Below are 14,086 nucleotides of genomic sequence, written 5' to 3'. Positions count from 1 at the left end.
AATCCCGGAAGAGAAACATAATGCATTTGAATATCAAGCGTACTTTCGTTTTGACAACAGACGACACAAATGATTCGCTGTACGATTGTGAATCTAAATTTAGTTTTATTGCAGATTCGTTCATACGACACAAAGACACAATTTTGTTTTACGGATCATTTCGACTTAGAGGACTGGGTGAGTCATGTAAAAATATCGATTATATAATATATATTTTTATAAACAACTGGTAGCAAGATGAGTTGCATGTAATTGGTCAGTAACCACATTTTAACTAACTCTTTTGACCTGTTAATTCTGTTCAGCTCAATTCAACAGTGAAAAATGCCCATAATATCACTTTAAGCAATAAGCAAGATTGTATTACAAAATCATCAAAGATCCGAATCATCTCGTACTGCAATTCTATGCAAAATGACAGTTTGTTTACGCAACTTTCTTCGATGCACATAATCTGTCATAGTTGCAGAAATAATTGTCTTACATCTTCTTTTGAATTGTATATTTAACTATAATTAACGTTAATGCTTTGTAGGTTATCGCATTTGAATCGTATCTCAAATGTTCAACGTCCAAGTAATAAGGATGGTAGCGTTATGGACCTACATGAATCGCAATAGCGGTTTTGTTGAAATGTGCACAACGTCATTGTTTTAACTATGTTACATTCACATGTCGTTCGTTATTACAAGGAAACGTAAGCAACATGTGGCTGACGAACCAAGGGATGGATGATGATAATGAAACATCAAAACAGTTTACGTCCAAAATGCTTTCCATGGCAATGACCTTAACTTTGAGTAATTTTAAAGTTTAATGCGTGTTGTATGAATTGTTTTGTTTTTTATTGGCGTGATTTTAATGCTTAATGCGTGTTGTATGAATTGTTTTGTTTTTTATTGGCAATATAACTTAAAACAAAACGAAAATACGATTTATTTTCTCCTGTTCAGGTGTCCAGGTTTCAGTTTTACTAAATTGCTTTATTTCAAACTTGAGGGATCGTACTTATTCTTACTATTTGAATAATTTTACGAATATTTAACAACTACAAAACATAAATGTATCAACTTTCTAATACAATAATACTCAGTAACTTAACATAACAGAACACAAATTTAGTTACATCTCATGCATACAAGTATGCAGCAAGAGGAACACTATATCGTTAGTTCTACAATATTAGAATAGGCATGTGCTTCACGGTTAACTGGGTACAGCCACAATACAAGTGAAAAGACAACAACAGAAGGACAAAACATTAAAAAACATACTATTTTGAATTTCCTGGCACATTATAAACTGATTGCCTTATTAAGGCATGCGTTAAACTATTTTTGTTTAATGAATATTAGTTTAGTAATTATTAACAATTTACCCAAAGCGATGACGTATGTAAGCATATGTTTGTAAGTATATTCAAAGCAATTTTATGTGGCCACACTTGCAATTCAATTAGAATAGTATACATAATAGATTCGAAGTTGACAGTAGCGGTTTACGGGTTGAAGTCAAAATACAACTGCAAAAAAGAAACCCCAAAAAGATAACCTTATATGTCCTAATGCAATAGGTGTATAGTAAACTCATTGTTTTCTTTAAAACAAACTGAAAGCACTATTACGCGTTTTGAAACATGTTATGATGTAACAAGATACCTAAAGCGATTACGTATATCTGCAAGTATTTTCAGGGTTATTCTAACAGTATCAATACTCTTATAAAATACGTAAATGTTTATTCCTTACAAACACTCTTCAAGCTTGTAATCAAGGATCTTGAAATGTTCACCACCCAACGTACTTTTAACTCTCACATTTATCAATACCGGCTCTTAATACTTTCTTATTAAAACATGTCGGAAAGCAGGAATTCATCCAAACAATATAAAACATTTTATGACAATATCGTCTGGGAGCAGAATCAACTCCATATACAATCTACAAATCTATGTCAATCTAATCTGAAAGTTTGTTTACGAAACTTTCTACGATTGAAATAATCTGTAATAGTTGTACAAAAATATTGCAGGAATAATTGACTTATATCTATATTTAAAATTTGATGTTTAACATTTAAGATGCCAATTTCTGTTTACCTTATTTTATGCAAGGTCGTAAGAAAGGAATGTTATTGGATTATTTTGTAAATTGCTTCAGCAATATAACATGACGTTTTATTGATTTTGCATCAGGATGTGACCTTGAAAAATGGGTTAAGTTTGATAGGTTCAGTGCATCATAGATTCATGTGGTATCCACCGTAAACAACAAGCAAACGTGTTTTACAAAATACGTATCCACACAAAAACATTTCAATGTAATTTTCATTAAATAATAAGCATAAAATATTATGTTCAGATATGTTCAGACAGAATTATTGTATATATTATCATTGAATGGAACATATTTAGTAAACGCCTTTTAAGCCTCGCCCTTATTATTGACGTTTCTGTCATTCTTATGACACATGCTAGGCTTGATCGTTTTCGGAATGTGTGTTGTTACATATACCATTGAATAACAAATTGCCTATGCAAAACACTAATTCAAAAAAGATGCATTTTGGTATATTTACTATGCCAAACTATTTTCTTCCATATGCACTTAACATGGTATTTATAATATATCAATTTGTTTATTTCATTTTACAAGGCTTCAACAACGTTTGGGTTGCAGTTAAGATATCAATTATTCCTTGCTGCGATAACGAAACGTACCCTTACAGAACGCAGTCACATACATCATTCGGCATATTGTTCTCGCACAATGCAACATCATTAGTTACAACTTCGTGTCTGGGAAAGTAAATTGCCTGTCGCTTGTGAAGTTAGGTTCATTAATTTGATTTGCAGACATTTGAATCGACCTTCTTCTTGTCTGGCCAAGTTCCAAATGTATTTACTATTATTTCATTTCAACATGTGCCAGTCAGTCAGATTGCAATCGATGTCTCGTACAAGTACGTTTGCGTAAAATATTTGATAGGTAGTACGTTCGTTCCGAAACGTTGAAGTGTGTGTGTCATCTTCATCTTCGTATGTGACCCCAGCACCAATACTGTATCTCCAACATTGCACAGAATTGCACACCGAACAAGAGACTTTAAATACAAAAGGGGTTGTTATAGCATTTCGCTGATAAAAACGATTAAAAGTGTTTAAGTAGTATAGTATAGCGGATATCACATATGAATATATGCATGTCTTACATATACATATGCACGAGTAAAAATATCCAGTTTTTATAATTATACTTATGTTTTCTCATTTGACGAAAATGTACCAATTTAGTTTAACAAGTACAACTGCTATTTTACTTAGTAACAAAAACTATTAAATACATTATGAATAACTGATTTTAACGAATATATCTGAAGATGTTATTTTGTTTACAAGAAAAGGTTTGTATATGCTAACCTTTTTCGTGAACATCATACATTTATCATTACTCATATTCATTGGCACGTGTATGGTTTCTAGACACCGTATGTCTAACAAGTATCAGGAAATTGTGAACATCACATTAATATATTGCAGTCGTGTTATTCGTATACATCAAATATTTGATATTATCATATTAACAGATGAAAATCGATAGTATAACAACTATCGAATAAACTTTAGCTTTATACTATTGCTATTTTTAGATCAGATTTGTTTTTTTCCGAAAAATTGGAGAATATGCTTTTGTCAACTATGGATTGATAAAATCGTCAAAAATTCGATATTTTATAATTATTAATGTAAAAAGGGATGAAATAATAGGATAAATAGAATATTATGTGAATTTTGGATAAAGATCAGTTTATCATGCTCGGCTCGAACCATGGTAGCGCGAGGCTTGCCGAGTTCTAAGCCTCGCATGATAAGCTTGATCTTAAACTCACATATTATTCTCTATTGTTAGACGGATCATTAAATTTTATGGTTTAAATGGCTTTTGTCTAGAGCGATATGCAATTTGATTGTTGGGCCGAATTACATGCTTTCTTGACGTATGGGAAATAATTGTCACATGAGACCAGATATTTTACATCTGAAATAAAGTACATAATTGTCTGGAGAGGAGAAATTTTGCCAAAATCAAAAGTTTTGAAGGTTTTATGAACAAGTTCAAAAATTGGCTAAAGCAAGTACACTTGCAGCAATATCCAGGCGTCTTCCTGCAGTTAACTCAAAACAGTGATATTATGCATGATTATCTCAGTTGTAATACGATACTCCAAACTGCGAACACTTTTTTCAACTATAATTTTGTACAAATAACGGTATTCTGGATATGTAGAGTATAACATAGAAATAATGAAACATCAGAGACACCAAAAGGGAAAGTCTGTTCACCACTCAAATGCGACACCAACGTCAAAATAGGAAAATATATGCATTACAGAATACATTGAGAGTCCCAAATTTAAAACGGCCAGAACACAGCATTGGGTCTTTAAACTAGTGTGATGCTATATAGTCATACTCACAGGTATGTTGTATTTTTTTGATCACCATGCACTGGCAATGATACGTTGTTTTCAAAAGTATGAATACCTTTTACCGTTAAATAAAACAAGTTAGTGGCCCATTCTTGTAAGTCCACCCTCATAGTATATAAATATTACATGTCTGACAGGGTGACACTAAATTTGTCAACTTGAGGAAATACTGTCAACCGAGGCGAAGCCAAGGTTGACAGTATTTTTCCGAAAGTTGACAAATTTACTGTCACCCTGTCAGACATGTAATATTTATTTTAGTATACCGAACAAACTATTCAAACAGGAGCAATTTATATGAATCATAAACAATTTTAATATTCAATAATTGCATTTAATTTCAGCAATGAACAACAATTAATATATTGAGTGGTTCAGCACCCAAATGTATAAACGCTGGTTAAAGTTACCGCTCAGTAACTTTCAAACCTTGGTAGGTTTGCAATTATTCAGGTTTAGTAACCTTCAAAGTAACTAGATTGTATAAACATGATATACCGCTACGTAACCTCGCCGCGCAAAGTTGAATTTAACCACCGGCATAGAGATGTGTAAAGTATAAGATGGTAAAAATAGCACCACACTGAAATTCGGAATGTGCCATTTTGTACACGGGTATCATCCACTAACTTATCCGTTGTGTAATGGAATGTTTTCCATTTTTTGTGTATTTATATATTAAATTATTTTCGTGTACAATAAGAGCATTAACTATAGACAATAAAACATTGTGCAAGTTTAAACATATGTTGTATGCTTAATCTGCAAATGCAACCGAGTTTACAAACGGCTATTATTTCATAAACTGCTCTGGTTCTTTTTGAACAACAAGAATGTAGAGTACATGGCGTAGCGTGTGACGAAGAAGAAAGTTTGTCGTGTTCATAAACTCATTTGAATATAGTAATAGGATGGCATAAGGGTCTTAATTTAATTATGCTAAACTAATTATTAAAGACCCTTGTCTTGATGTACAATCGTCAATCATTGACTTAAATGGATTATTTATGGATTTTAAAGGTAAGATACTATTTCGAACGCGTTTTGCTTTTTGTTTGTACTTTTGTCGTTCCCTGTTCTCGGAGAAGTTATTTTAACATAGGCGCCATTGATGCATCGGATCACACACGGCATACCCATAACAGAATATTAAAAACACGTTCTGTGCGTCCTTAAATTCGTCGTCCAAAATCGGAAAACGTTTATACTAAATTGAATTTTTTATGACTCCATTCAATGCTAAAATAATGGCATTTATCTATTGTACAGCACAGTTTCAGCTGCAATCGATATAAATTATCCAAATAAAACGGACATGCAAACTGGATTCTGCGCATGCGCAAATGGGACAGTATATTTTTCGAACATTTCGCACGTGGTTGCTATGGCAGCGGGATACAGTATTTTTTGGACAGTAATTTTTTTCCCGCTGGTGGCACGTGATTACCAAGGTAGCGGGAGACAGTATTTTTTGGACAGTAAATTTATTCCCGCTGGGTCTGACAGTATTTCTATGTCACGATGGCCTATGGGAGTTTAGCATTGTGAATGAAAGTGAGGTATAATAATAAAAAGTAGACGAAAAAATATCAGATAATGTTCATTTTTTATAACATATGTAAACATTTTTAAACAGTTTCGGCGGTTTCTAAAAGCAGTATAATAACTAGTAAGTCTTAAAAAGTTGTATCGGCATTTTAAACGCATAATAATACCAACTATGCAATGTTTGACAACACATTGAAGACAGTTAAGTAACATATACCGTAGTCCTATGGGAAATCATAACGCAGTCAACAAAGATAAATATACATATCTACAAATATTGGAATGGGAAATTAAACTTAAGGAAAGTGGCTTTCTAAAAAATGCTTTTAATAAAGATTATGTCCTCAAAAGACCTAAACATATTCACTATGACGTTTCTTCAAATAGCTTGGTGACATAAATTATTAATATGGAGAACAAATATTACTAAAATAATATGTGATATTAGAAAAATTAAGTATTATAGATATACATTTTCAGAAAATCTAGAAAATGGCCATCACATACGATCATTGCCATCTGTTGCTGAATACTAGTACATAGGCATACCATTTTCAAATCGAGTTTCAATAAACACATGCTTATGATGCGATGAATATAATAACTTAAAATATTCATTTTATAATTGTTTAGAATAAATAAAGATACACATTTACTTCAACACATTGAGGGTGCATTATTTGTCTAGTACACATTTACTTATTGACGTTATGTATCTTAGAATCAAATTAATTTCTATTTATACTTTGTTGAAAAAAAGAATATGATATTTTATTATCTTATAATACACTCAATAAACAACTTTGTTATGTGCACGTTAATAAACCCCCCCTTTTAAACCATAGCATGTGATTTCAATGCCCATCTGAACTCTGGACATGTGACCAAATGTAATAAACAAGCATATATTGACTCTGTACAATATACTGATAATAGTTGTATTACTTATTAACTTTTGATACATTGTATATAACCGCCTAAAATATAAGTATCCTTATAATTTACATAATACAAATCCAGAGTCCCCTGGAGTTTGAACCGGGACTCTAGTAGCAATATTATACTCGCTACCAAACCCCACGCAGGCTTTTGAATTTGTTAGTTTTGAAGTTATGTTGTTAATACACGTGTTTGCCAACACATCGATGCAATGGTTGCAACAGATGTATTATTTTTATCACTACGATTGATGATTAATCCGTTTTCTTAGTAAAGAGTGATATTTTTGTTTTGTTTTTAATGCAAAGCATACTTTTTTCGAATATATTACTTTTTATAATTGTCTTTTTGTCAAAACTGCGAACGAGTGCCCTTAAACAAACGCATAATTGCTATGAGCATTGCAAACCAATATTCTATTTCTCACAATGATAAGATATTGTCCAAGCCGAATGAGAACATAACATGTTATATTTGTATTGAATAAAACCGCTTCTTACACTATTTGATCCCTTCATTGTTATTGTATCTGTACTTTCATCAAATTGACACATGTGTCACATTTACAATTCTAGACAGTACGTATGACTAAACATAATTGCTTTTTGCTTTCTATGAAAACATTCCCAATACTAATATTGATACATGCTAAATTATCAGATATTATACAATTAAAATTAGAATAAATAATGTTTCTATTAAATATATTTGCTCTAATATTAAGTAACATTAATACGTTTAAAAAAAAAACTATAAAATAGAAATAATAAGTCGAACACTACTATTGAAACATGCGCACTTTCTATAACAGTTTAACAATTGAACGAGAAGACAAAATGCTTATATACATTGAAAGGCATCAACATATGTTGATGTTTTGTTCAATATGTTTAATATAAACTATTCTTCGGTGAGAAAGTAACAATTTAGACTACAATATATATTTTGGGAAGGTTACGGCTGATTAAAAGAATTGGTGTTGATCTTATTTGCTTAAGTGTTGAAACGATTATATTTACAAAGAATGTGTCGCATTGTTAACCTTAATTGATACAATCTTGTTCACTTCAAAGTATTCAAATCTATTGTCAAAGAATCGGAGCAAGTGCGGCGGTGTCATACGTGAAACTATTTTTCTATCACCATCAACAAGAATATATCAACTTTGTAAATGACTGTTCCATTCGTTTCAAACCAATAATTGATAAGTGGCGTTTAACTATGCATACACAAGTAACTTGCACTATTGTCATTTGAAGTCCTCGCCAATCGCAGCCCAATGTGTTATCCTCAATGCGAAGAATGACAATATGCCAGAGTAATATAATGGATACATCATTTATATTCAATACATTTATATATAAAAAGCATTGTGTGCGTAAAGTGAACATATTGCCATTGAAACGTGTACTAGGTCACTGTCTGGACTCGGGTGACATACACATGTTGTTTGGCATTCCGAAAATCGTTTGGAAACAGGGACTTTGACCTTACTTTGATTAATTAATGAGACGATGTTTCTAGTTTCTCAACACGCTTATAACATGAACTGTAGCATCATTAAAATGAATATAATGAATCAATAATAATAATAATAATAATAACAATAATAATAATTATTATTATTATTATAAAAATAATAATTATAATTATTCTTATTATAATGCTGTTGTTGTTGTTGTTGTTGTTGTTGTTGTTATTATTATTAGTAGTAGTAATATTACTATTAATATTATTATTATTATAAAATAAAAGCACTATTTTAGAAGCAATATTTTTTGTTTTTATATAAATATTGCATGCTTTATCTTTATAGATATAATGATTAATAATGATTTTATAATTATTGTTTTATGAAATTATGAAGCATTACAATTATTTTCAAGTTTGTAGTAAAGTATCGTGAGAAATCTTTTACATCAACCGTAGTTTTTAACCCTAATATATCAATGTTGGTTCGTCATGCAATCGAACAGAAATCATATCAAATTATCAAATAGAAAGCATGCATCCAGACAATAACAACTTGTTTGTTACAAATGCGTCTGGGGGAAATCACGTTATTCAATCTTCAAATCTAGGTCAGAGATCCATATTTTACGACGCAAATAACATGTCAAAACTGTGCACAATATTGCAGAAGAAATTTACTTTTATCGCTTTTTAACAGTACATCAAACATAAAATGGCAAATAAAAATGGCAATTTTAAATCTAAATTATGTTCTGCAGGGTCGTATGATTGTACGGTAAATACATTATATATATATATATATATATATATATATATATATATATATATATATATATATATAAAGCGGTTGAAATCTGTCCTGCAAACAATGTTTAAATAAATATTTACCACCGTCTTATAATAGTCCCTACTAACCACATCAAATTAAGTAGTTGAATCATTATATATATAATATATGTATAAACAATATAGAACGTTATCATAAAACTGAACAATCATTATTGTTCGTGGGACATTATAGAGCGGGATCATAATACTGTTCAATCATTATTGTTCTCGAGACATTTAAGAGCGGGATCATAATACTGTACAATCATTATTGTTCGTGGGACATTATAAAGCGGGATTATAATAATGTACAGTCATTATTGTTCGTGAGACATTAAAGAGCGGAATTATAATATGTACAGTCATTATTGTTCGTGTGATTATAGGGCGGGATTATAATAAGGTACACTAATTATTGTTCGTTGGACATTCATGAGCGGGATTATAATATTGTACACTCATTTTTGTTCGTGGGACATTAGAGAGCGGGATAATAATACTGTATAGTCATTATTGTTTGTGAGACATTAAAGAGCGGAATTATAATACACTGCACTCATTTTTTGTTTTTGGGATTTTAGAGCCGGATTATAATACTGTATAGTCATTATTGTTTGTGAGACATTAAAGAGCGGAATTATAATACTCTGCACTCATTTTTTGTTCTTGGGATTTTAGAGCGGGATTATAATAAGGTACACTCATTATTGTTCGTTGGACATTTTAGAGCGGGATTATAATACTGTACAACCATTTTGTTCGTTAGACATTATAGAGCGGAATCATAATACTGTACAATCAATATTGTTCCTAGGACATTGAATTGCGTCGAGTTTGTGGTTTGACCGACCAACAAAATAAACAAATATACAACGGAAAAAGAATATAAGAAATCCGCGAATTAACGTGTCCATAAAAATATCATTTAAACAAAAACATGTCTACGAATATATAGAAGTTAACATTAACGCGTGAGTTGTATGTATAATGCAGTTTTTTACAATATTTGAATTGATAATTTGTTTGTCTTGCGTAATAAAAGCTTTCTTAACTTTATTATGCGTTTTACGCATTAAATATTGGGATGAAATAAAACCGGTGGTATTGGATTTGAATTTTCTTTACTTAAGATAGAATTTACTTGAATAGCAATATGGCTTCATATTGAAAAGATAGTCACTTAATTTCACCACCCTAAACAATATTAATATCTATATGATATAATTTTTTTAAACTTTTTAGTGTTCTGCGTTTTTAATGGTCTACTCAACAGCAACTTTTTTAAATACAAGCCCTGGTTGGTCGCTTCTAGTAACATAAGAGTGGTTCACCCTTACACATAGACTGCGTTTTCATATGAACATCCCAAATGCTTTGCATGAACGTTACAATGCTGAGATCCCAGATTCAATTGTATTCGTGTATACTGATGTGTTGTATAATTATCCTGTTTATCATGTTAATAGCCAACTGGTAACCTGCCTAAAATAAAAGTAACATTTTTCTTTTTTTAATGTTTTCTAGCGTCGTTAACCCATGCATTAAAACAATATTGAGCAGAATTTTTTGTTTGTGTTTTTGTTAAGAAAATTGTGTTTGTGTTTTGTAATTAAAACATCGTCTTTTGAATACGTAATGCCAATATGATGTTACACTGATATATAATCAGTTCGGTGTAACAATTTTAAATAGGAATATGTTTAAATTGACTTCGTGCATATAAAACGTGTCAACGATGTACCTCATACAGCTACTAATGGCATTGATAAGAGAAATTAAGAAATGCACATTTATGCTGTAAATATGGCCGTATTCCATATTTAGCCACGTAAGAAGCATGATTTTGACATTCAGTACATGATAAGAGGGGTTTATTCATTCTGTGAGCGCGTAATTAGGAGACCAATCTGAATCATTCAAAACTACGTGACAGTGCTTTCACGATTTGTCATAAATAGAATAAATACACTTGAGACTCGCACAAAAGTATGTGTCACAGAGCCGTTAAACATCAGTATAAAAGCATTCCCTTATGTATCATAGAACAGTCTTAAAAAAGGTTCGTCGGATTCAAGAACAAACGACACCATGAACACCATTGCCTGCTTGATTGCTGTCGCCATTGGTAAATTTCTTTGAAATGCTTGTGTAATATAACATTGATTTTTTTGTTAGTAAGTACTTTTACAATAGATTTTCGCCGTTTAAAAGCATACTGAGTGGTCTTCACAGTTGCTTCAATTTACGTTTGTTTACAAAGGGTAGATGGTTTAAATCGGACTTTATCAATTATATAAACTTGTTTATGACTAAAGAAAGTGTAAAACTCCACGCAGAGACATTTATGATTCTAAGCATAGCTCATATCAAATCATTGCTGCCGATGATGATGGGTGATGGCTATTATTATTATAAGATATCAATAAAAAAAGTAACATTAATAACGTTTAATATATATGATTTCAGTTACGATGGTGATGGCGGAGGATTGCCCAACCAACAACGTAAATGCAGAATGCACCCATATGACTTGTGCAGACGGTTTCCACAAGGAATGCATTAACAGTATTTGCACGTGCTCAAGTGAGTGTTTCACCAAATATCGCTGTTTACATGTATTTTAATACCGATACTATTCTTATAAAATATAAAACATTTAAGCAAAATTTGAAGTCTTTTGTATTTGTTCAATCTCTTTACACTAAAATACATAAATACCGTTTAAGAATACATTTAAAACCAAACATAATCATAACAATTGAGCCACAATATTGATTGGCCATTTTATATTTAACTTGATTTTAAATTTAATGTTGGTGCAATTATTTATGCAAGCAATAAAGTATCCATTATTTTGAAATATTTAAAATTGAACTTACATTTCCGAACATTCGAATTAATAGACTACCAAGCAACATCATGGACAAACATATATATGAATTATTTAAATATTTTTATTCCGCAATACCGAAATTCTATAACAAGTTATTCAGTGCATATCGTATATATAATAAGAACACTTTATATGTGGCCATTAAGAAAACTGCACAGTGTTTGCTGTCATTGCTTCGAGTGTAAAAATATTAATTGAAAATCCCCTTAAAGTATGATCAAATGATCATGGTAATAATACTAAGATAAAAATTGAAGAAATAAAACTTTTACGAATACATGTACGTGATTAAAAAAATCATCTGGTTTCAATCCTCATATTTAAAAAGCTAAAATCATCATGCGTCCTTTAATTTAACACTGGTGCAAACAATGTATTCTAATGTAGTATCATAGTTGTGCAGGATTTAGAAGTTTTATTGAAAAGTCTTTCATTTGACGAGAGGCAGCTTAATGTATCCATATCACTATTAAACTCGATAAAAATCGCATGTGTGACACTATAAGTAGTATCAAACAGTAGATGGCGAAATTCAGTGTATTCGGGACAGTAAATTTTAACACGAATTTCGTGTGTTACACCATTTGTATGAAATGGACATATTATTGTATGTACATTATCTACCTATGTCTAATTTAATATGAACGACACTTATTCTCAACTTTCTAAGTGCTGATGTCTGAATGCATTTAATTCTTGGCATAGCGTTCAGTTTAATATGTAACACATTTATGCCTAGTTTACTCTCCCATCCTCTGGGTCTACGCTGTTTAACAAGGCCTTTTTCTAGACGCTAAGCATAAATAGGTTAAATTTCACTTTCTATTATTACTTATCTGAACAACTTTTAGTATAACGACAGTTCACAAACAAGCGTCAATACATGCTTTCAAATAAGCGTTATTTTAGAGTGTCAATATCTAAAGAAACTGCAATCTGTATATTAATCGTATTTTATATTAAACCAATAGAATATTTCCTCTTCAGTGCTAAGATTTACAGTTGCCATCGGGAGCATAAAGCCATGTTTTTACTAACTCTGGATAAATCCATAATTGATCTTTTGCACCATGGTTCCGGTAACAACGTTACCCCAAGTTGCATCCATGCCAATTAAATAACAAGCACATGGAAGCTATTTTGAACGTCCAATGTGTAGATATTACTTGTGGTAATTATGTTCACTTAAACAAGAAGCCGACAACAAACAAGCCGTTATAAAAAAAGATATTAAGCGTATACGGCGTAGTGTTATGCGTTGATTTCACCTCAATCGTGTATTCGAGTTTTGATCTAACATTTCAGCCAACTCAGGATGCGTGCTACAGACCGACTGCCGTGACACCGCGGATCGAACCTGCAACAAAAAATGGCACTGCGTAGACAACAGGTGTCGCTGCTTCTGAACAACCACAGGATTCTCGTTCATAGTATAATGTGATCTTCTGTAATCGATAATGACTTAAAAAAAGTACCAGGGCTATAAAGTTTCAAGATTTGTTTGTTCTTGTTCCTTTGTTTTCGGTAAATGTTAAGATTGTAGTGTCATTGTAAGATTTCTACACTCAAATGCAACACTTACATTTTATGTATAACTGTAAACTATTTAATACATGCCGATGATCGATGTTAAAGCAACCGTGGTTACATCGAATAGTTACGCCGTAGATCATGCCGGTGAAATTGAAAATCCCATTGGTCTACTTCATATAACACAATTTATATTCATGTAGCAGAATAAGGGACTGCTTCTGTAAATAAAAGTACATTCGACCTAGTGACCTATTTTTGACAGATATAATCCTGATTCAAGTTCGGCCTATAAATTGTTCAGTTAATCATTCTAAGCAAGTTGCATCAACATTAAGTCATACAATATACCTCTAGACTGGTGAAATAAATATAAGAAAACATCTG

At 31.4% G+C, this 14,086-nt stretch overlaps 1 protein-coding gene across 1 annotated transcript; it reads left to right on the top strand.

The window, feature by feature from the left end:
- Positions 1-11,234: 11,234 nt before the first annotated feature.
- LOC127866943 (serine protease inhibitor Cvsi-1-like) lies at positions 11,235-13,668 on the top strand. The gene is made up of 3 exons (XM_052407813.1): positions 11,235-11,401; positions 11,743-11,859; positions 13,475-13,668. The coding sequence occupies exons 1-3, from the start codon at positions 11,365-11,367 to the stop codon at positions 13,573-13,575; spliced, it is 255 nt and encodes an 84-aa protein (XP_052263773.1). The 5' UTR covers positions 11,235-11,364; the 3' UTR covers positions 13,576-13,668.
- The last annotated feature ends 418 nt before the right edge of the window (positions 13,669-14,086 follow it).

The sequence above is a fragment of the Dreissena polymorpha genome, chromosome 2 (assembly GCF_020536995.1).
Source record: "Dreissena polymorpha isolate Duluth1 chromosome 2, UMN_Dpol_1.0, whole genome shotgun sequence".
NCBI lineage: Eukaryota > Metazoa > Mollusca > Bivalvia > Myida > Dreissenidae > Dreissena > Dreissena polymorpha.
The sequence above is the reverse complement of the archived record's forward strand: the minus strand, read 5'-3'. Positions and strand labels throughout refer to the sequence as shown.

Coding starts and splice junctions, on each gene's coding strand:
- LOC127866943 (XM_052407813.1), top strand. CDS start 11,365: ATGAACACCATTGCCTGCTTGATTGCTGTCGCCATTG. Junction 11,402..11,742: donor CTTGATTGCTGTCGCCATTG/GTAAATTTCTTT, acceptor ATATGATTTCAG/TTACGATGGTGATGGCGGAG. Junction 11,860..13,474: donor CAGTATTTGCACGTGCTCAA/GTGAGTGTTTCA, acceptor CTAACATTTCAG/CCAACTCAGGATGCGTGCTA.